General features: G+C 42.2%; 1 protein-coding gene across 9 annotated transcripts in view; it reads left to right on the top strand.

Moving 5' to 3' along the window:
* MAP2K5 (mitogen-activated protein kinase kinase 5) overlaps nucleotides 1-24,324 on the top strand; it is a 247,064-nt gene that overhangs the window by 196,972 nt on the left and 25,768 nt on the right. For 4 of the 9 annotated variants that reach the window (XM_073877257.1, XM_025883715.2, XM_025883717.2 and 1 more), the window contains 2 exons: nucleotides 10,187-10,248; nucleotides 13,192-13,237. In XM_073877257.1, the coding sequence (XP_073733358.1) occupies nucleotides 10,187-10,248; nucleotides 13,192-13,237 (108 nt within the window). Of the gene's footprint in view, nucleotides 1-10,186; nucleotides 10,249-13,191; nucleotides 13,238-18,189; nucleotides 18,268-19,270; nucleotides 19,322-24,324 lie in introns of all 9 variants that reach the window. The other 5 variants (XM_073877258.1, XM_073877259.1, XM_073877260.1 and 2 more) reach the window with 3 other exon arrangements.

Consider the following 24,324-nt stretch of genomic DNA (forward strand, 5'->3'; position numbering starts at 1 on the left):
CATAATTCTGGCTTCTGAAGTTAGCAAAAAGTAAAAAGAATATGCCCATCTCTCCTGCTCCCAGCATCCAAAGGCTGGCCTGTTCCTTTCAGGACACAAAACTGTGGGCAGTTTACCCTGAGACAAGACTCCCTGGCCTGAGCTCTCTGACGACCTGTGCAGGCCCGAGCTTCTGACCGCAGTGGCTAACACTCTTAGCACTCAAGTACATGAGTGTTGGTACACAATTCCATGATGCTTGTAACTTGTATGAGTTAATGACCGAGGCATTAGAAACTTGGTAAGTTAATACAAGTGGATACACAATAGTCTTGTCCTCCAGTGACATTGTGAACTAGACCTGTGTCCCGTAGTGTTGGGAATATATAATTGGGACCCTGAAAACTGATACTCCTCTTTTATGTAAGGCAGCGTTTAGAAATCTAATATCTCCTTTGAAAGTCCAGCATGTTTAAATTCATGCAGTTTGACTGGTTTGGAGATTGAAAATAGGTTAGCATTAAGGCCATGATTCCTTTAGTAATTACTTTTTCTATTGGTAATAACTGTTTCTTTAGAAATGACATTAACATTCTACCAAAACACAGCAGTAATCCAAAAGTTAATGTTCTGTTCATTTATAATTATATTTAATTCATATTTATGAGTTGTCGGGAGAGAGGAGAAAGAAAGTGAGTTTAAAAAATGTAACAGAAGAAACAAGTTAAAAGCAGAATTTTTCCTAATAGTCTGAAGGATGTACAAAGTCATTTAAATGGAAAAAAAAATAATTTTTAAATACACAGTTATATAAATTCAGATTTTATTAGCTAATGCTGAAGAAAAATCTGTATTTTTATTATTTCCTCGTGGCACTAAGTGAATTCAGTAGATAGACTTTCTCCATTTCTTTTTGTTTACTAACCAAAATATTAGCATAAACATCACTATGATTTAGATTTCAGCAAGTCAATTAGATTTGGGTTTTGTTTGTTTGTTTTTTTAACCAGGAAAAATTTTGCATCCTTAGGCAGTCATTGAACAAGTAGCTTTGTGTTGTTTTCTTTGAATTGTCCATGAAGCCTGATGTATTATTAATGAATTAATTTCTTGGTGGTGGAGGCCTATGAATAGTGTTCTGTGAATGGGCAGTTGCCTGGTGGGGCCAATTTTGGCTGCTGTCATTTAACATGTGTTGCTCTATTGTGAAGTCTTATCCAGCCGTAGGACAATGCTCATTTAATCCACCATGATGGGACCTACACACCCTGAGCCCAAGCTGGATGCCAGGGTCAGCTACCCAGCAGCTCGGGCTGGGGCACCGCTCCGCCTCACTGACGAGTTGCTGTAATCATTTTGCCTGCCGTTCATTTTCCCTAAACCGGGGAAAACGCATATGTGAACAGTGCAAATGTTCTCAAAAGAGATTCCAAACTGGTCGGCTGGGGTGTTGCCTCCATTCCAGAACGGAGGCAACGTTCCAGGGAGTATGAGTTCCTTCCTTCCTCCTGGAAATGGAAGCGTCTGGGCCCACGAGATCCCTGATGTTCTGAGGTCCAGAGTAGCAGATGGCATTATGATTTTCCAAATCCTGATGAACACTCTAACTGAACTTGTTCATTTCACAGTATGTAGTTCTATTTTTTTTTCACTTCCTCCCCCTTCTTCCCTCCCGGTCTCCCTCTCTTTGTTCCTCTCATATTGACTAATTTTAAACTGATGCGCGATCTTCTTTACCCAGCTTTAAATTCCCTTCTCTCCGAGTTTATTGCTTGGAACCAGGTAGAGCACAATTTCACATATAATTTTCAGCCTTTGAGTCACAGCTCACATCACCTCTGAATTTATTTATAAAAATAGGTAAGCAAATACCACCCGCACTCCTGCACCATGCAGCCCCAGGAAGTTCTGTTTTTCCCCTTCTCCGTAGCTTGCAGTGCAGGTGGCAAATGGTGGTAATTATTTTAACTAACAGTCGAGTGAACATCAGGAGGACATACAGTGTGACGATGTGGTCTTTGGATTTCAGTGAGTTCTCAGAGTCTGACTTGATAGTGTTATGGCTTGTTGATTTTTCAGGACACGGACCTGCCAGGTTCTTGCCCTTGAATGGTGTGTGCATGTAGTTCAGATATCTCCGTGTTAACACCTTACCTATGGAAAGAGGAGGAGTAATTCCTTTCATTTGGGAATCTCTTAAGGGTTATTATTCTCCCTGAGATTTTTCCTCTTTCGTTTTTGTTTAATATAGTTTATGATCTCCCTTTAATCTAAGATGGCTTTTAATCAGCACTTCTGCACATAGAACCTGGTGAAGTGTGTATATTAACATTATAATTTAAGTCCTGGATCAAACATGTGTAGCTGGACTTTTCCTGAGGAAAAAAAATTGACCTTACCAGCATATGAAATTCAAACACTATATAGGGACAAGGTAAAACCACAGGTAGGAATTGCTGAATAATTACCTTTAGACCAGCCTGAGCAGGAGGCTTCCCACGAGGGTGAGCTCATTTAATGGTTCCTAAAACTCAATCTTGTGGATGTCAATGGTCATGCTTGATTATTTGCAGCAGTGTTTTATGGAAAAGCAATGGAAATGCATTGGGAGGCTACAGAGAGGACAATAACAGGTTTTACTTTTGTAAATGCAATCCCTTTGGTATGAGACAGGCGTGTTTTTGCTGTTCTACCCACACCATGAAAAAGGGAGGTATATGTGGATGTTAGTGTGCAAGTGTGTGTGTGTGTGTGTGTGTGTGTGTGTGTCCTGTTCATATGGACACCTCTAAATGATACTGTGACCTATAGCCTATGACCAATAAGTGACCTAAAACAAAAAGAGAAAAAAATGTGTTGTTCATTAGCTTCAGAGAGAAAGCAACTGTAAATATGGTTTCAAAGATTAATCCACGTTCCAGTTCTCTACCTCTTTTCAAGGAATTTAATAAAACACCAAGATCTTTGCCATAGGTCTAGAAAATCTCTGAGTAAATATAAATCTGACCAACAAATTATAGACTAAATGCTGGGTTAGTTTTGGTATTAATGATACCAAAGTTTTTTTTTCCTCTTCTCTTTATCTCAGTACTAAAGAACTTCTACATGTTTAGGAGAAAAAAACAGGAAAACTCTTCATAGAAATCTGTAGTCCCAATTACCTACAGACAGATTCCTTTAGACCTGTTCGTTTATATTTTGTGTTCTTTTATAAGCCATCTGGTTGTGATATTCATTTGGCTAACAGCTGGTTCTCCTTTAATTTAAGGGTTTATAGGTCAGGTGGGTGTTTAAGTGGCAAAAATTCAGGCCTTTTGCCCCTGGTTCCAGGTCCTTCTGAGACAAGTTAAATGAGCTGCTACTGTCAGCCCAGACCCAGTGGACAGAACTTCAAACCAAAGTGCCCACACATGTAATTTGTCACATCTGGCAACCCAGAGTACGGGGTGACCCAGTGTGGAAATTGAATCATCTTTCACTTTCTTTGCTCAGGGCTTGATGTGGAGTGGGATGAGTAAAAGGAGGGCTTTCTGGTCTCCAGCTGAGGAGGGTCAAAGGATTTCTTTTCTGATGACATCCATCTGCAAGCCTTCCTAAATTCACAGCCTCATTCCCAGCACTGTCCCTCCTAACACCCCAAAGATTCAGTCAGTTCTGTCTGCATTGTGAAATCAAAAATAAACATAATGTCACAATACTGATCGTTTCCTCACAGAGGAACCACATTTTTAAGTAAGTGATTTAAGAAGCACTGTCTGAACTTGTACAACTCTGATGTGTAATTATGGTTCACTTATATCTTAAGCTGGGCTGTTGTCGCATTCTCTGGCTGACCTGGAGCACCTGTCCATCTAGTTCCCACCTTTCTCTCTCTGACAAGATGTGACGGCCTTCTCCCCATCCACCCCACCCCCACTACAGTCTGTTAGAGCAGCAACCTACAGTTGGAAACACTGAGGACCTTCAAAATATTAAAACTGAGCTAATTTCCCAACATCTACCATTGGATTGCACTTTGGACAGATAGAGTTTTGGTTTGTAGATTAGTTTCTATGGAGATCTTTTTTTTTTTTAAAGATTTGTTTATTTGACAGAGAAAGACACAGCGAGAGAGGGAACACAAGCAGGGAGAGTGGGAGAGGGAGAAGCAGGCTTCCCGCTGAGCAGGGAGCCCGATGTGGGGCTCGATCCCAGGACCCCGGGACCATGACCTGAGCCGAAAGCAGACACTTAATGAATGAGCCACCCAGGCACTCCTCTGTGGAGATCTTTAAAGAGGAGGGTACAGTTTGTGTGTGTGTGTGTGTGTGTGTGTGTGTATTTTTCCTTTTTTTTCCCCCAACTAACCAGGTTTCCTCCTCAGTCAAGAGGAGATTTGTCCTATGGATTCTGCAGTTGTCTCACAAAAGTGCTATTTTAAGGTAGTGAACAGTGGAGAATCAAAAACCAGTTTGGGGTCTAACAAGGCAAAATGCTGTTCTGCCTGACATTACAAACGACCTTTGATCCCAACACTGTGGACAAAAGTGGAGCAGTCTAAAAGAGCTGTGGCAATTAGTGTGAATCCCAGTGTGTGGGAACCAAAATCCTTGGGCCAGGCCAAAGGAACATTAGACTTGAATTAGAAATTTTATTTTTAAAATGTTAGCACATTAACTCGATACTGATCAGACTCTAGGTGATTCTCTGATTTTAACTACCTTTTGACTTGATGGCTTGACACCATGAAATCTGGAAATAAGCTATTAAAAAATGTTAGAAGGCTTGCCATATTCTATTTAACTTGCCAGGCTGGTTTAATCTAACCACATCACAACTGACCTTTAGAATTCGCCAGTGTGGCCAACACCTTGAGATTTTTGAGAAGTTGCCCTTCTTCTGTCTTCCTTCTTTTACTGCTAGTAAGTATAAAATCTTGGTTTGAAGGAATTTCTGTTTTGCACAAAGAGAAGGGAACAGGACATAGATGAAAATGTTCAGGGTAGCTTCTCCCCACCCCCCGCCCCAGGTGCTCTCTGGAAGTGAGGAAGGAAGAAGGCAGGAGGGCACAGGAGGTCTCTTACAGCCCTCCAGACTCAGTCTGTTCTCTGTCACTTCTTCATGAACTCATGTGTACCAGCCAACCATGGTGCCCCCCAGTACAGCCCGAATGCCCAGCTCTTGGCCATTTCCTCCATCTTGCAGGGCTGTTTATTAGTGGTACACATCTCGTCCCCCTGAATAGTACACAAATTCTTTAAGGTTATGGATTAATTATTAGTCATCCCACAATGCCAGGCTCAGAGCCTTTGGCATGGTAGGTGGTCAAGAAAATTACTGAATGAACAAACCAGTAAATAAGCAATGAATGACTATCATCTCTATTATAGAGCACTTTATGTCTATGCCCTATCAATGTTTGAATTAACTACCATATCCTTGTCAGGTTTCGTTATTATCTGTAATTAGGAATTAAAGGCAAACGTTAAATACGCAGGTATATTTTCTCAGGCAAAGTTCCCTTAACTTTTTCCCATCGAGTAGTTATACGAGCCTTTCCCCTTACACGAATCTAAGCTCGCCAAGAATCTGGACCTCATCAGAGTTTTTAAAAATAGTTCCTTACCTTTTTCTTTTTAAACTTTCTATTTCAACATCATTTGAGATTCATATGCACTTGTAAGAAATAATATGGAGAGGGGCGCCTGTGTGGCTCAGTCGGTTAAACATCTGACTCTTGATTGTGGCTCAGATCAGGATCTCAGGGTCGTGAGATCGAGCCCCGCATCAGACTCCACACTGGGCGTGAAGCTTGCTTAAGATTCTCTCCCTCTCCCTCTGTCCCTCCCCTCTCCCTCTCTAAAAAAAAAAAACAGTAATAATTAAAAATAATAATACCATGGAGAGAGCCTGTTTACCCTTCACCCAGTTTCCCCCAGTGTTAATAGCTTATAAGTATAGTACAGTAACACAACCAGGAAATTGACATTGATATAATCTGCTGAATTCAGATTCTACCCATTTTCCATGCACTCATGCATGTGTGTGCACATGGGGGCACACGTACATGCACAAACATTGTCCTGGGTCTTTCCAAAGCCAAGAAACATCATAGTTTAAAACAAAAAAACTATGCCTTTGAAATAATGATCTCTCTTTTAAGGAACTGATTTCAAAAGCATTTGCCTCATCTATATTTTCTGTGTCTGGAGTACCCAACCTATCTGCCTGCTCTCGAGGTCACGAAGTGTGCTTATTGGCATAGTTAGTCTGCAAGTGAACTAGCAGTGATTGGAATCAGCCCTCCTTCTCCCTCCTCCCCTCCCCTGCTCTTTGAGTGTGTAGGTACACACACACACACACACACACACACACACACACACACACTCAGATTTTCTGCTGCTTGCCTTTTTTTATGCCTGAGTACCTTGCTGACAAGTGCTAATAACAAAATACCCAGAGAGAGTCCAGTTGAAGTTAGCATACATTAAACATTCTGAACTTGTCCTTTTGCTCATAGATTGTGCATAATTAATAATTAAACAGTTTCAGTTGTAATGGGTTGACCTTCCTGAACTGTTCATTATTCACAAGGCAAAGGCATCACTCAAACTTTTTTCCCATTGTCCTTCGCTGTTCTCTAGCATGCCACGTGCTTGTGTTCCAGTTGTTTAGCAAAAGGGGCTGACCAGGTAGTTACTGAAACCTCTGAGACTTGGAGACTGTCCTCCTTGATGACCAGAATTGCTTACTGAAATGGTTTACGGCAGCTGTTTTTATATAACAGTTGCCGGCTCGATAACAAGATCCAGCTTGTGTCCCTTTAGCAGGACTCTAAAGTTGATTTGGGACTAGAATCTCAGGTTAAGGCTTCTGGTTAAGGTTGTGTCCACTGTTTCATTCCATACCTCTGCGCTTAGAAAGTTCAACAGAAAAGCATCCCCAAAAAAAGCCCTTAAGGTGAAGTATGGCACCCAGGGTCTTAAAAAGAGTGACTTTTATTAACAATTGAGAGTCGGTTTCAGCCAGGCCTGAGAGTTATTAGTGCAACTGCTTCTCCAGCTCGTGTTCATATTTTTGAAATGTATTTGTTCATCTTCCCTGAACCCCTTGACACAGTCCTCAGGCTCCCTCTAACCCAGCGGTGACTGGATGCTTCCCCCTCCCTGGGAGCTGCAGGGGAAACTGGGACAGCTCCACTCAGCCTCCCTCCCTCCTTTGCGCAGATTTGAATTCCATCAAGAATCAGGCAGGTTCTCGGAGGTGTTCTACAATGCTCTTCTAAACAAATTTCTGATTTTACTTGCTTAAAAATGAGAAAAGTATTCTTTAAAATCCTCCCAGTGTGGTGAACACCATCAGGTCTCTTCATTTGCTTTCTTTTGGAGTGTTAACAGCCTGCGTGCTTTTGTGGAGTGGGAGGCTCTCAGAGGACTCCTTTGCTCACCCCTCCGCCCCATGTTTGTGCATGACATTCTGACCACCTCCCCCCTTGCCCCCCGCCACTCAGTCTTCTGTGTCTCAGAAAATTTCCTTTGAGGTATGCAAGAGACACGGATTTTAAAAGGAAAAGAAATATCTGGCATTATGCATGTAAGATTAGAATTTCCCCCACATCTCCGATGAGTGATTCTTTCCAGGCACCCCTGAGATGACACTCCACTCTCTGCGGTTCTGTAAAGTCGACTTGGGCTGGCATTTTCACAAGTGAAATAAATTATTCATGGGTACCACCCAGTGTTCCTTAGTTTTATATTATGAGGAACTTAACAGGCTACAATATCAGGTCTTAAATAAAATTAACTACCCATGCAAAGATGTCACATTCCCTCGTTTTGTTTCTCATCCATGTTAAAATGACATCTTCATCAAGTTGCCTAGTCTATAATTCATTAATTTACTCTTGGTATCATACTTTGAAATGAGGCCCACATTAGCATCATGTTTTATACTAGGATCTTTGTAGAAAACCGGTCCAGAATTTTAACCGTCTTAGTAAATATTCAGCCACATTAAGGCAGTAGGCTTTTATCTTCCTAAACATTGCATTTTAAATCAACTACTACTCAGACACTTCCAGTACTAGAGCCTCCAAAAGAATTTCGGAAATGATGACTTGGAGGACTAACTACTTGATCAGAGTCCATAGTTTTGGCACCTCAGACTTTGAACCATTTTTTTACTAATAGTTTCTGAGACAGTGAAATGTCATTTTTTTTGAACTGGGCCTTGTAGAATCTTGCAGGCACAGTGATATATATATGGCTTTCCCAAAACAGGCTGGGCTGAAATTGATATCATGTTTTATTTTTGCTCTTCAAACCAATGGGACTTCTGTGACCATTTTATAGTACCTTTATCGAAGACTTGTCATATTATCGCGTGCCTGTTTCTTCTGAGTGGACGGTTTCATCAGCCCCCTGTTTTTCATGTCCTCTCTGTGTAATGCCTGCATGTAATCCTTTGAACTTCGCAAGATTTTATTTCACTCCCATTTCCCTTTGTTTTCCTTTCTTCTTGGAAGCCTTTCTCTACTGATGAGAATTTTAAGTGTATGATTACTAATCTTCTCCTGCTCTAGATGAATAGAGTACATTCAAAGAGGACAGATAGGCAAAATCTAAGGATCATTTTGTTCACATTCCGTTTCTTTTAACCTCTTTGGGATTTTTTTTTTTTTTTTTTTTTGGCTGCTCTGACCACCTCAGTTCCTTTTGATTTAATTGTATTTTCCAGCAGTTTCCAATTGTTTGAATTGGAAACAAAGCCTTAATAAGAGTTCTAGTTAATTTTCTGTCTTGTAATTACCGATCTCATTTTTCTGATAATTGGCCACAGCAATTATATGTATATTTACTAATCACATAGGAGGCTGTGCAATTGTATCTATCTGCCACCATTGATAATGACACGCATATTGCAGAGGTGCTTTTATCATCTTCTTTTTTCCACTACATCAAAGCTATTTCCTCTCGTTCTCAATAATGAATACATGCATGCATTTGACACAGTTGTGTGCTAGAGAAATTGTTTGGCTCCCACCAAATGCTGCATGCTCTGAGTTTCTTGCCTGCAGCGCTGGAAGGTTGTATGTAATGATATATTGCTCATCCAAATGGCCAAAGCACTCCAAAGCACAGTGAGATTAAAATAAGTCATTCCTTTGTTAATTTAAATAGGTGCATGTATCATACTTTGCAGGGCACTTTGTGTAGGGATGTCAGAGAGGAAAAAAGCCGCCGAAAGGTATTTTTAATAGCAAATGAGAATAGATGGGAATGGAGTCATTTGCAGCTGCCTACGTTATGTGGCTGTCTTGTTCCAACTGGAGGTCTAATGAGATGACTGTTAAAGTACTCTGCAGTGTAATTTCATTACATCCTGAGCCACTACACTATAAACACAGTGGCGCTCTCTGTCATTCTTGGAAAAACTCCTAAATTCTTAAAGCCTTCCTTTGCAAATGGTAATGGGGTTTGCTCCCTGTGTTACTCAGTGGTTGTCATTTGTGGCCGCGTTGTTTCCTGCTCCTTTAAGTGGCTCCCACCTCCACCCCAGTTCTGTTTGGTGGTCAAGGTGGGAGTTTTTCATTGTGTCCTTAATTCACTGCCTTTCTCACATGACAAGTTTGCCCAGACTGGCAAACAGGCTAAAATTCCTTTTCAGGAAACAGCTGCCCCTATAAAATTCTTTCTATTAAAATAAAAAACAAAAACAAAACAAACCTGACCCAAATGTTCAGCAAGCAGTTAAGAGCACTTGAATCTACAAACAAATGTAAATAAAAAGGAAAGTGTAAATAAATAGCAAATCCAGTAAAAGAAACAAAGGTCAACACAAGAATAATTTCACAGCTCTTTGTTAATTACAAGACCATTTGTGTGTTACTTAAATAATCGTTAATTTCTCATTTACACTTTCCTACCTTCTTTCCTACCCTGTGGCTATGACTGTCCTGTTTTCACCTCCCCTCCCTCTTGGCTCTCGTGTTTCTCACCATTGTAAAATGTGTGTGGCTTTAAATTTGGCATTTTTACGTAAACATGGAGAGGGTGTAGACAGCCCTTTTAATTGGATGAGGCCTTATTTTCCTTTCCACATGGTGGTGAATCCTTGCTATAGATTCATCTTTACCCTGCTCCTTGGGGGGCGTTGTGTGGGGGGGTGCATATAAAGGAAGAAAAGGAATTGTTGTGACTTTTGGTGACTTGTTTTTCCTCCATCCCAGGATTCGCCCGTCCTTCCGGTTGGAGAGTTCTCCGAGCCATTTGTACATTTCATCACTCAGTGGTGAGCCCGTTTGCAAACATGCCATGCCCTCAATGTAAATGATACATGCCATTAACTCTGCGGCTCCGTGAGACCTTATGGCTCTCCCTGCTTCCTCTTGGAGACGGGAGGGACTTCGGGGCCTTGGGCAGATGGGGCAGCAAAGCTGAAGAAATTGTTTAAATTATGTAAACGTTATTTACACAAAGGGTCGTAAATGTACTTTAGAGGCTTTTTCCTGTTTTAATAAACTGCTGAGAATCGGGCTACTACTTCGAGCACAGATACTGTTGCTATCAAATTTTTTTTTAAGAAATACAGCTTTATAGCCCCTATTGAACAGACATATGAAGCTTATTTTTATTAATGTAACCTCAAGTTACCCATAAAACTGTCTGTCACTTAGTGGAAGCAGCATAGTTTATTAATTCATCGGGTTTTCAGTAAATAACTTTTATCTTTGGTTATATGTTAAACACAATACTGGTGTCCATTTCAGTGAATTTTGATGTTTGAAAGACTATGAAAACAGGGTTCCATTAGGCCCACTTGAACCATTAAAGAACTGGGAAGAACCACAGGATTCAGATCAAACGGGCCCTCATAGCCTCCAGGCAACCCCGGGTCATTTTACACCTGAGGAAACAGGCATTTTCTTTGCCAGCCCTCTGCCTTTTCCCCCTCAGTAGAACAAGGTTCCCCCTTTCACATCATCCACCTGCCTCTTCCCCACTCAGCAGCACCCAGGTGGCCATGGACTGCCTCGTTGCTCCACTGCCCTCCTGCGCTCTCCCTTGCCCTAGCATAGAGAAGGAGACGGAGAGAGAGAAGGAAATTGGGAGCATAGCAATGACCACCACAAAGCAGGAGACAGGACTAGCCAGAAACTGTTCTGGACATTCTGGAACTTTCTTATAACTACCTCTACATTCCTTCCCCTCGTCCACCGAATTCCATTTCATCACCCTTTAGAGTCACATTCAGTGGTGGAAAATGAACCCTTCGTTCCTGTGGTGCCTCGAAATGGTGCAATCGGGAGTCCTTGCTAAACCAAAATGGTTGTGCACTGTCCCCTTCCCCTCCCCCCCATGATCCATCTGATGACTGCACTAAAGTGAAGCCAAGAAATATTCCTTAATATAAATGTCAAGCTTTATCACCTTTTTGACTAAGTGTAATATGTTACCTCTTAATAAAAATGTCTCATACGGTTTATACTCCATGGAAAAATATGTGAGGAAGAGATTTTTTTTCCCTTGATTTTAAAAATTTTATTAACACTGTTTCTATTTATTTAAAATGCTTATATAATATTCTGTAGCTTTTAAAAACTATTTTTACCCTGCAGACGTTTTATTTCCAAAGCATGCCATGTTGGAAAAAGCATATATATCGGTTGAACCCTGGAATCCTGAGCTCATCAATAATATAGAGCCATTATCCAGAAATGCGTATTAATCTCTCTTAATTTCCTTTACATGGAATTCCTAGAAACACTCAGAAGCACATCATGGGAATGCCCCATTTTGAAATGCAGAAATTGAAAAATAAACTGTGCCATCCCCTAAGCTGCCTGGAGCACTGGTTTGGGCATCACCCGCCTGACGCTGTGGGATTTGTGACGGGACGGCTCTGTAGCTTACTGTGTGGCCTGAGACCTGCTTGGGGGTGGGGCAGGTTCTGGGCAGACGGGGGAAAGCAGATAAGGCCTTGCCTTCCTTCTGTCCAAAAAATTAATCAGCTGCTATGTAAAAGTTTTATGGAGATAGGGGAAGGGATAACCTGTGTTGAAATTTCCACAGATGTCAAGCTGAAACAGAAATGATGGTGGGTAATAGCCTTGTTTTCCCGAGAGATACAGCTACTTTGGAATGTCAGATTAGGACTGTTACCAACTCCACTGGCGAGACAGCTTGAATTACTTGCTAATGGATGCAGTATTTGAGAGGTGCATATGGTTATTTATAAGGAAGGCAAATGTCCTCAATGTCATTAATGGTTCATAACTATGGTTCTTATTTACCAAATGATCATTAAGTCTCTCTACTTAAAAAAAAAAAAAAATACTGTCAGCGAATGCAGGGATCATATGACGGGTTTTCCTCCTGCTTGTCAGAGGTTGCCTTATATAAAGAGGAAGTAACAGAAGCAGCAGTTTCTTTTCATGACTTTATCCCACAGACACTCAGTTTAGTATAGATATGGCCACCAAATAGGTAACTACTCATAGTCACGCCAGTCCCCCACGTGAGTGCTTCACCATGTAGCTTTGTACATGATACAGCTACTGATGACACTTATTGCATGTAAGACAAGAAATATTTTGTATGAGGAATATGATTCTTTAAACAGCTTAAACAAACTTAACTCCTCCCCAGCTGTTGAATGAATATCGACTTGCATGGTAGCCAGAATAAATAAAAGTTGAGCTAATGTAACAGCCCATTTGTAATTTTGTAGCATTATCTAGATTCCTGACCTCTTTTATGTATTACTTGTCATTCAGAGTCGTAATGAAGGAATAAAATGTTTTCTCACTTGACCTGATAGTCATGTTTCTTTTCTTATTACCTTATCCCAGTTACCAAAAAAGAAGTCTATTGTTCCCTAGATTTAAGTTTGAAATAAATTGAGAACTGAGTCAGGAAAATATTGCTGCTTTTTTTCTCCCACATTTATTTCAAAAATGGAATTAGGTAAATCTAAATTCATTCTTCATCTGTAATGCGAGAATAACTCCCCCCCCAAAAAAATCTTTGTGTTTCTGATTCATGAGATTCCCCCAAAATCTGATTAATTAAAGGCCCAAATAAAAGAAAGGGAATATATGCTCATACTTTGGCCAAGAACTGAACATGATGAATTTGAAATCATTTAGATTCCAGGGAAAATAGTCCATAGTGGAAAGTATAGCACAAATCCGTAAGTGATCTAGAAAACGATGAGCTTTTCTTCCTCTTACAGCATGCGAAAACAACCAAAAGAAAGACCAGCACCTGAAGACCTGATGGTAAGTACATTTTTTTAGTCACATGAACATTCTCTAGTTATATATCTGTGCTTAACGTTCTGTTAAAAGAACCAGAATGGCATTTAAAACATCCACAGGCTCTAGAGAGGCCGCATTACTTACTCCATTTGGGTAGGTGTTTTCGAAGCTCAGATAGTGGTTTTTACTTTTTAAAAACCCACCACCGTTTTGAAACTTAAGCCAGAACTCTCTTACTTCGCCTCACACTCAAGGGTCACAAGTTAATCTGGGTTACCCCTTGTTCTCATTTGCTGTTACAGCCTCTCAGAATCCAGAGGATTGGTAACAGAAAAGCGAGTCAGCATATTAAGTTTTTAGCTCAGTCCTGCAGGAGATTCTGAACATGGCGTGGAGTCCTCTTGGAATCATGCAGAATGAAATTAGATTGGCTGCAAAAGATCAAGTTAATGTGAATCTTTGGTCTTTCTTCAGAAAGAGACAACTATAAGGCTGCGGGTGCTGTGTTCTCAGCTCCAAGGCTGCTTTCTTTGATTGCAAATGACAGTTTTTAGTCAAGCAGGGAGAGGAACAGAGACGTTCCCTAGCAATTCCCAAATGGTCATTTATTTAGTGCAGATTGTTGATTTGACAATGCACAAGCTGTTAGAAGAACGCCAGGATCGAGCATTAGTAAATAATAATTATAGTCTGTTCTTTCTCATGCTCTGTGTATATACCATTCCCTGTCTTTAGATTATTGCACTCAGAGCACATCCCGACCAATTTTCTTTCACCACTTTAAACAATAAGCATTTTACAGATACCAGCTCAGAGGTTTTCATCTGTTGTACACCATCCTAATAAACACCCTAAGTGCCCAAACTTCTTCTGTACGATACAGATTTCATCCCGGAGTATAAAATAACAGGATGTTTCCCTTTTGCATCATGAGTGCTTTCCAGGAAGGTAGCTTTCTCCCTCGCGTTACCCCTGGAGCAAATCTCCATTTTCAGGGTAGTTTCAAGTTAAAGTTCACCCCTAAAAACCTCTGCAATTTATAACTGTGCAGGTTTCATGTCTGGAATAAACTGGTCTTTTGGCGGTGGCGTCTCTTTGATGGTTGGGAAATTCTTGCAGTTAGTCACATTTGAGAAAACTTGGAACAGGTTCTAGAGATGGAGACCCATTTACCTTGTACATTATTATGCTATGGCTGGATAGCTCAGCTATTAAAACAAAGGAGTAGGGTTTCATAAAACAGATATGTTTGTAAATGCATGTCTCAGTGCTGCAATGAGTTGGCCACTTATAAATAAAACACTGCGGATTGCACATATACCCATAAACGCATGTGGATGTATGTCTTAGTAAGGAACACAACTCCGGGGTGGCAAGTCATAAAGACAAGGCTAAAGGGTGAGTACTTTCAGTGCCTGAGAAGGAAGTGTATGTAAGGGTGCGGGGGAGGGGGAAACAAGCCATACATATTTCGATCTCTCTCTTTATAGCCCTACACCCTGGTGTGTGCTGTCCCACATTTTTAATTAATAAATATCAATAAATCAGTAAAGTACAGTGAAACATTTAGTCACAGGAAGCACCGTCCTATACTTAATTTAACATTTTTAGTACTGCTCCCAGTTGGATTTAAATGAACATATTCCCTTAGGTACAGCACTAGTGAGGCACCCTGGCTTAGAAAGGGCTCTGTGAGGAGGCAGAGAACTTGGAATGTGTATGAGGCTCCTGTGGTCAAGAGGGTAGGGCCCTGCCTGCCTCTGACCACAATATTGAGCCAAATATGGGATGGGAAAGAAAGTAGGTTGTACCTGGCTTGAGGAACCTGAGTCACGTCCTAGGAGCCCCCCAGTCTTAAGGAACCAGCTTCTTTATTTCTTCCCGCATATTAATGGCTTTAATTTTTCCTTTTCCCTCTCCGCCTACAACCTATTTGATGGTGCTCCCATCTGGAAGCTGAGAACATCCTCTGGAATGCATGAACTGGAGAGGATATTTGTCACTGTGGGTGGGGGCCTGCCTTTCACAAAAAAGGGCAGTTTATCTCCCTAGCACTGTAGCACCAGCCAGCAGGGCACTGATGTGGTCTGCACAGCCCGGGCCACATCAACTGTGAGGCCTACAGGATTGTCCAAACCAAAGGAAGGAAATCAGAGATGGGCCTGGGTGGAAACACTGAGAGTTAGATTCATCACCAGGGAACTCTGGTGTGGCTGTGACCACCGGTGAACACAGCAAGCCCTGACTAAGTAAATCAGACTGCAGGGAGGGGTGGGCCACGCTCACAGTGGGCATGCAAGCAGCTTTTGTCTTTTTATCTGGTGTAGTTACCTTATATCCGGAATACCCCAGTCTTAAAACCATCATCTTTGCAATTTTTGACCATGTCAGTCTTAAAGATGAAGTGTAAAACTTAAGTTTAGATTCTTGAAGTCACTAAAATCCCAGTGTTAGGACTCATCTAGGAATTTAGTTGTTTAATTCTACCTTGTGTGGTTGTTCCTGAGATGGTTATCAGTTTTTGTGTTCTAAGTGGAAGTATTTTAAAGCTGGACCAAGAAATTCCCTTAACGCTCACATTTTGGGGAGTCCAGGGTTCATGTGAGCTGATACATGTTTCTGGCATGTAGCCATTAAGCTACATAAAGAACTCATTCAGAAGTCATCAGTAGCATCCACATCATCTTGGGAAATCTCAGAACCAGATAAACAATTTAGTTCAGCAGATATTTATAGACCATGATGTACAAAGTCCTGTGCTAGACTAACAGAAGATACAAGTATAAGCCACATTCATACAGTCCTGCAGGGAACACAGCAAGTATGCAAATTGCTCAAATAAAGTAACTCAGAACTACAGAGTTCTGTGGGGATTCACTGGGGAAAATGGAAAAAGCTACATGGAGAAGGTAGCATTTGAAAAGGGCCTTTGGAGGATGGACTCAATTTTAGTAGAGAGTTTTCAAGGGGACATTCCAGGCAAAGGAAACAGGCTGGGCAAAGCATGAGTGTATAGAGGCTCCAGACTTTCAGAGCAGTGTGAGACCTCTAGTGCCTTTTGGAACAGAAATCCTTTTGACATTGGCCTGGTGGAGTCCCAGACCCACAAAGGGGGAGTTCAGATAGGCAACACATTCACCACCAGCTGGGTGATCTGTTAAAAAAAATTCCACTTCTTATAGGAGAAACCCTTTCTTCTTAGAGAAGAAACCCTAGTCCAAGTCTGAAAACTTGGACCTGACATGGAAGCAACACACTTTTTTTCAGGAGTGGACTCCCATTCAAATATAGGGAAACCCTTCATCCTTTAGTCCTTTAAGAGCTATTGTATGAATCGGGAGTCAGCGTTAAACCCAACAAAGGAAATCCAGCCACGCAGGCGGCCAAGAACATCCAACATGCTGACACCCCACACATACTCTTTCTGCTCCTAAGAAAATGATTCCATTGTAAAAGAACCCACTTTTAAATCACCCTGGTGTAAATCGCAGGGAAGACCTACGTCAGCACCACCCCAGCTTTGTGAAGTAGGACCCAGAAACTTAGAAAGTTTCCAGGCTGTGGAAGCCCTGCGGAGATGGCAGGCAGAATGTTCACCAGGCTTCAGACAACGCAGCGGAGATGTCTCGGCTTTTGTGGAGTGGGGGACAGCTGCTGCCCATCAGAAAGGATTGGCAAGAATATGGCAAGGAGGGAGAAGATGATAAAAGCAAGGGTTGATGGAGACCTTTTCCCAGAATGTCAATAATTCGATTAAAGGACGCAAAAAAATAAAAATCAGACCCCTAAATTCAGAGACAGACGGCCTAAGATGGAGAGGTTCAGATCTGGCTTTGCTATTCAAACTGTTATGTTTTTGAATAGAGGATACGGTGAGAAACATTATTGGGTAGACCCTTGCTCGTGTAAGCCACGGAGAATGCCTTCTGCCCAATGAGTCTTCCTTCAGGGTTCTCTGGTAGCTAAGGTCAGGCTGGGCTTCAGCAGGGAAGGCTCCACACTTCCCTTCCCTTGTCAGTAGCTCCCCATTCCCTCCCAGCTTTGAGTGTCTTCATCTGCAAAACGGAGGGGTTGGGATCCGACGAGATCACCAGTCCTTGACCTCGGATCCCTGACTTCAGGAAGTCTGTTAGAGCCCCTGAAATTACATCCAATGTCGTGTATGCAGGTGGGGATTTGCATTCTTTTCTGAAAAGAGGAATCCGGGGGCTGTCATCAGTTTTTCATACGGGACCATGACCCTGAATGATTGTTAAGCCCCCTCGCTGCCTTTTCATTCTTTTAGATAGTGCAGTGCAGCCAGGACCAGACGAGCAGCTCAGGAGGGAGGCATTCACTCGGAGGGTGCTGGCCTGGCGCAGGGGAGAGAAGGGAAAGGCCCTCCCTGTGGGACTCAGCAGGGCCGCCCACCAGCTGGCAGGTGGCCCTTTAACCTCCCAGCCTATCCTGAATGTGGGCCTTGACTCAGGCAGGGAGGTTACGGGCCGTGGGCACCCCTCCGCAGTTACAATTTGGGTTCAGAGTGCTGTAGATCCTTCTATGCATTTAGAGTATTTCCAGAAGCTTCCCATGTCTAAGCTCTATTTAATGGAATCTATGCATAGTAAGTAATCAGGTCAGAAGAAGCAGCATCCCGGTTTGAGATCAATCGCTGGCTAATACTTTATCTAGGCCACTTTATTATCTCATGCTGATCCGATTCCCATTCTCCTCCTCCTTTGTAGCATGCACTTCGGCTGTGGTAAAAGTACGGATCACATACATATTAAAAACATATACCCATTCTATCTGTATGTAAATGCGTGAGTCACAGCTGGATATTGCAGAGGAGTTTGATTTACTAATAGTTATTATCTGTTCTAGCTGTTCAGTGGCAGAGAGAATTTCAAAGAAACAAGCTGGCGCAGAAATTGTCTTTATGCTATTACTATACTGTTTTAGTAATTGTTTAAAAACATGGGATTTCTCCTTAGGTTCTAATAATGCCTGTTATTTTTGTGCATTTCCTGGTACATTCCAGAGCAGGGCGTCCTCGTTCAGTATCTTCTCAGGTTTGTTTTTGTTTTTTGGTTTTTGGTTTTTTTGTTTTTTTTTTTTTTGGTTTTCCATTCAGGCTACTAAGAAGAAACACAAAGGGCAGAATTTGACATTTTGCTTAGAAAGCAAGTAAATCTTGGGACTCAAAATCTAAAAAGCAGGTGTGGATCTTCGGGGAGGGATATCAGTTACAATCAAAATAGTGCTTTTAGATTTTTTTCCCTTCATCTAAATCCTAGCAGCTGCAAACTTGAAGGCATCTCATTTCTCAGAAGAGGCTTCGTGTATAAGACGTGGTATTGTTTGGGGGCTAATAAACACCAAACTGCTCCAGAAAAATCTGTTTAAACATTTAATTACTTGTTAACTTGTTTAACTCCTCTCTATTAAATTATCACTGGTAGCTTTTCTGTGTACCCAAACCTGATTGTAATTACATTTTCAGATAGTTTGGCTGGTTGTTCTCTCAATCAGTAGATGTGATAAACTGGGCATTAGAAATTGAAGAAATCACCAGGTTAGATTTTTGTCTCTCCAGCACTTCAATTCCAGTGTAACTTTTGGAGTTACACCAAATGGTTTCATTTGCCATTGTTAGACCCAAACCTTTTGACCACTGGGATAGACAGAATGCACTGGACAATTAAGATTTTAGGGGCATCTGGGTGGCTCAGTCCGTTGAGCCTCCGATTCTTGATCTCAGTTCAGGTGTTGATCTCAGGGTCATGAGTTCAAGCCCCACGCTGGGCTCCACGCAGGGCATGGCGCCTACTTAAAAAAAAAAAAGATTTTATTTTTTTGCAATATGGAGAATGTTTATTAATGAGGAATGTGTCAAAGTAAAGGGAGTAGGCCAAGGTTATGGAGGCAGGTAAACAAGGAAGTCATCAACCAGTTTTACGGAAGGCAGGAGGAAGGATGGAAAAGGGTTTTATCTCTTTGAAAGCTGGGTTGTCCTTTGTGGCTAACAAAAGAGTGGGGAAGTTTCTCATCTTCTGTTTCTTTCTGGGAGTGCAGGGCTCAGATAAAGTTCAACATTATCACCACAGTCTACTAAATGGACCAAAGGTGAGTTTCAGTTTCTTTTGATCCAGAGCTTGCTTGTATCCTAAACACAAATAGGAAAGGCACATTTCAGGAGTCCCCTTGCATAGTGTTCATGGACCCACTCTACTTGCAATCTAAACTTTTTAAGATACTAACAATGATTTAATGAGCAATTATGAACTTGGTTGTCATTTACAACATCTAGCTATCACCTGTGTCTTAAAGAGCATGTTTTAAAACAGACCCTTAGGGCCAGCCTCCTATGTGTGTCTGGCCACCCATTCCTGCAGACATCATTTTTGCTTTTGGTTATTCATCTGGAGTTACAAATCAGCTCATTAGCTAAGGAACCCAGAATTTGCAAGGAGAATCCCTGGCTGGGATTGTAACTTCAGCTAAGTACTTCCTTCAGGCACAGATGGCATCACAGAAGCCTGGGGGCTCCACAGAGGGTCCAATTGACAACCATGGAATTATTTTTTTTATTATTATTTTCAAGTTCTGAAGGCCATTAAAATCATCTGTTTGTGTCTGCTTATAAATAGGAATCCACTAGTCAGAAGTTGATTTTAGCTTTTTAATTGCACATAATTACAACGGCAGAATCACTGCCTGGATGCTTGAGATCGCACTAAATCAGACAGCTTTAATTTGAATTTTTGATGACACGTTAGCACTTCAGCAAGAACAGAGAGATTATAACCCCAGAAAACAAGCTTTGTTTTTCCACAGACGTGACTGCTTAATCTTTTCACGAGACTTTAGCAGATAAATATGTGTGTGTGTGTGTTTGTGTGTATTTATATACACGCACGTAGCAAGAGAGATACAGATAGATAAAATCTGTCACTCCTTGATCATGGTGATCTAACAGTTTTAATTTCTCGGTTAAGGATAACTTTTTTCCTCCATCAGTCAGGTCAGATCTCTTAATATGGTGATGATTTGCCTGTTTAAGATTGCGGTTTTTTGAACTCCTGCCTGCAATGTGTCTTTCTTGTTTTCCTGGGCCTACTGTCATCTCCCCAGCATCGCATTTCACAGCACAATGAGACTGTGGTGCCTTGACCGCAAAAATAGTTTGGTTATCCTGGACGCAGTAAAGTGGATCTCTGGGGTTGCTCTTCGGTGTCACGCCACATTCCCAGGGGGCTAAGCTGGGTCTTGGGAGTGTGTTGCACATTAGTTCCTCATTTGACACCACTCAGCCCGTTGGCAGTTTCTTTTATTTGGGTGGTGGCCTCAGTTTGGAATTACCCCTTCCCCCCGCCCCCCGTCCTCAGAGGTCTTCATCCTCCTCCCCATCACAGGGCTTGCCCCCTTCTCTGAGGCACTCCAGAATTTACTGTCTCTGAGTTGGAATAGCACTTAACTACACAAAATTACGTATTTGTCTTCTAGTCACAAATTGGTCCATGTAGTACAGTGGTTCCTAATGCTGGCAACTCATCAGAATCAACCAAGTAGGTTAAAAATAAGAGGCAAAAACATGCCTGGATCCCAGCCCAGATTAAAGAATTTTTGGTGCTTAGGCCAGGGAGCAGGTACTGTTTTGATTTTTAAAGTTCTCCAGGTGATTACAAGGAGCAGCCGGAGGTGAAACTCACTAGTTTAATGCCTTTTTTCTACAACTAGATTGTAAGTGCCTTGAAGGAGGGTCATACTCTTCTAATTCAGTGTCTAGCATGGTTCTGTACAACTGACATTCAGGCGAGTCTCTGATCTAATTACAAGAGAAGAGAACTCACTATCACTTACTCTTTTTGCATGTGCCAGTCTCTCTCATCCAGTTCAGTGAAACACTGTACTGGACATCGAACGGATAGACAAACAGGATATGTCCCTTGTTCTCCAAGAACTCACACAGCAAAGATGAGGAAACTGATCCAGGAACAAGCCATCTCTGGACATTGTAATGTACAATGTAAGTTAGGCTGACCACACTAGAATGCATGGTCCAATCAAAGGGTTTTGTTTGACTTAACCCAGAGGTCATCTGGGTAAAATAATTTGGTGCCAAAATAAAGGCATTTTGGGGATGTTGCAGTGTTTGCAGGGATAACATTCAAGGCATTTAACCACCAGTACAACATGGGTGTGACCAATCAGAGCAGGCACCAGGGTTCCAGCCATCCCACCTTGGGATAGGATGTATGGGAAGAGCAAGACATCGTTAAGCGGGTGCTACTGAGCAGCACCTGTGATCTTTGGCATGGTTCTTACCACTTGAGAATTCACCTCTGACATTTAATTCCAAAACAAGAGGTATCAGAGAGCCAAGACCTAGAGGAGACCACCTGGCCAGCACCTACTTTGCTTGGTTAGATTGATGGCAGGGGGACCCCACAGTCTTCATCCATCAGGATATTGGATGCATGCCCCCACAACCCCTAGCTCTCGGGAATAATGGATTAAGTTGAAAAAGACCAGAGACATTTAGCCATTTGTGGGGGAAATATAAAAAGATCTGAAGCCTAGTCTCTGTGATTTGGGAATTGCTGTTGTAGGCAGCAAACTTGTTTTCCTGGGAGTACACTCCGATAAATAGATGCAATTCTTATCAATAATTAATGAGTCTAACCAGGAATTTCAAGGGCTGGAAAAATATTAGAAGCCTCCTATTTACAGTTGAAACCAGCTGGACTTGTTTAATGGGTTGTTTGCTTTTTAATTTGTAGCAGTTTTGAGAGAGACCTTTGGGGATCCGGAGTCTCGTGGTTTCAGTGAGGCCTTTTGTAGACACACAGTTATTTGGGGGGCCAGATCGGCCTGCAGATAATTTGAGGTTCGCGTGGCCATTTAGAGACTGCCTAAAGGCAGTAGAGACATTTGGGCCTTCTGTCCTCTGTTTAATTTCAAGATTAGAATTAAACATTAGGTCTTGGTCTACCGAGAGACATTTGCTGGAGCATGGACTAGTTTCTTTCCAGTATCCTGGTTTACCGTTTCTCTGTTCTCTCTCTGTTCTATGGTCACTGATTCTGAAGTAGGAGGCTTGGTAGCATTCGTTTATTAGTGCAGAGGTTCCCTTGGCACAAATAAAAATGGAATTTTCAAATGTAACCCGATTAACTCTTAATTGTGTACCAGTAGCCTACGTGTGTCTTGCCTCCCTCAGAAGGCTTCTGGGTGGCCTGTGTCTCTTTTTAAACTTGGTGGGGGGAGGAGGGATTCAATTAATAGCAGGACTTTCTAATTGTGGGACTGGTGTGGAGTTGACAAAAATTTGTATAAATAGGGTACATTTTTCCACTTAAGAGGGCTGTGCTGAAACATTTTTAATTGGATTTTCATGGTGATTGACAGCATTTGATTATGACAGTAACTTTATTTGGCTGGACTGCTCTCGCCTCTTGTTCAGATTTTTCCATCAAAGCCCTTTTTTATCCTCTGAATCCCCAGTGGAGCAACAGTGATTGTGGAAGAGCCTTTTAGCACCTTTGTTGTCACCATCCCTGGTGATGATTGGGCCCAGCTGGTAGTAGATAAGAAAATGTCCCTTTCACAAAGAGGCTGTGTCTCCCGCCTCTGTGGCTTCAATAATTTTAAGAGCCCCCAAAACCTGTTGAGGATTAGAAGTAGCTTTAGATGTGAAATGAGTGTTAAGTATTAGTAATCGGGAGATTAGGGCCCCAGGGACGATGAGAGATAAACAACTGCAATTAAGGCAAATCTGCCGATGTAAACAAAATTTAGCAGAAACAGATGCCCTAACCATTTTGGGGGATTGATTTGAGGGCACCAAGGAATCGATTTTTGTCTTGTTTACACTTTCAAACCCCTGTGATATACTGAAAGGCGAAATATTTCATACAGCCTGATTTTAGTTAATTTTTTTTCCAGTGCCTCACAGTAGGTGCCTGTCTTCTCGCAGTGACCAGGCCTGAGTTTATTCAGCATTCACAGGGAGCAGCTAATTGTCTATGAAGGGCCCCCGTGTTTAAATGGGCTTGACAGGAATTTAAATTTTGTTTCAATCAACCCCTGTGCTCACAGCCTGCTCCAGTTTCTAATTTTTAAATTAAACATGATTTTTTTTTTTTTTTTTTTTTTAAGCCACAGCCTTGCCTCTGGAATACTCTGGCTCTAACTCTCGGAAGGCAAATCGGCAACCCTGCAATGCTGGTGTGTGCAGGGCCCGAGGCACCAGCTCCTAGGCTGGAAAGTTCTTTCCCCAAAGCAGGCATCTCGTCCCCCTGTCAGGGAGGTCAGCAGAGCTGGGGCTGGGCACACTGTCCTTCCTGCCTGTCGAAATAGTCCAGCTCTCCTGTGCAGGCATCGGCACCACGTCATGTGGAAAGTGGGTTAAGTACCAAAGAAAGGCAGAAGGGTAGGTTTAGAGGGCTGGCGAAATCGTAACCCACTGCACGTCTGGTACGGACACGGATTTCAGAAGCCCGTTCTACTCCTGTTTGATGGAGAGAACACGCTTTGAGCATCCCAAGTGTGTTTTTAATTGTCGAACGTCTGCTCAGTGCAGAGCATCCCTCCTGATGCCGAGGAAGTGTATAGCAGCCCTGATTCCTGACCTCAGCCAGCTTACAGTCTAGCCGGGAAGATGGGAATATAACAGCCAAGCACTGGGTAGAATGTGAGACTGGCCAAGGCCCTCCCTCGCCTACACCTGCCCCGCTTCACCTCATGGGGCTCCTTCACACGAGCCCTGCGCTCTAATGCTCTCACGGCGCCCAGATGCATGGGGCATTCTCGCATGGTCATGTCTTCACTTGTGCTGTTTCCTTACGTCCACATGGTGAATTCCTGCAATTCCAGTCACTGCAAGAGCCCCCCAAAACTTGCTGAGGATTACAAGTAGCTTTCAATGGGAAATGAGTGTTAACTGGACAGCCTCTGTGAAGCTTCCCAGACCTGCCTCTGTAGGGTTCCTGACTTCCTGTCATATGGCGTCCTTCTTCCTGGCAAATCCCTCTGCTAGTGCACTTTTCACCCTTTGCGGCCATAACTTGTTTACCTAACTGGTAACGGTCCATAAACAAGACTACAAGTTTCTGGAGGACGACATC

This window comes from Callorhinus ursinus, unplaced genomic scaffold (genome assembly GCF_003265705.2).
Source record: "Callorhinus ursinus isolate GAN/ISIS: 27379988/994484 unplaced genomic scaffold, GSC_fseal_2.0 scaffold25, whole genome shotgun sequence".
Taxonomy (NCBI): domain Eukaryota; kingdom Metazoa; phylum Chordata; class Mammalia; order Carnivora; family Otariidae; genus Callorhinus; species Callorhinus ursinus.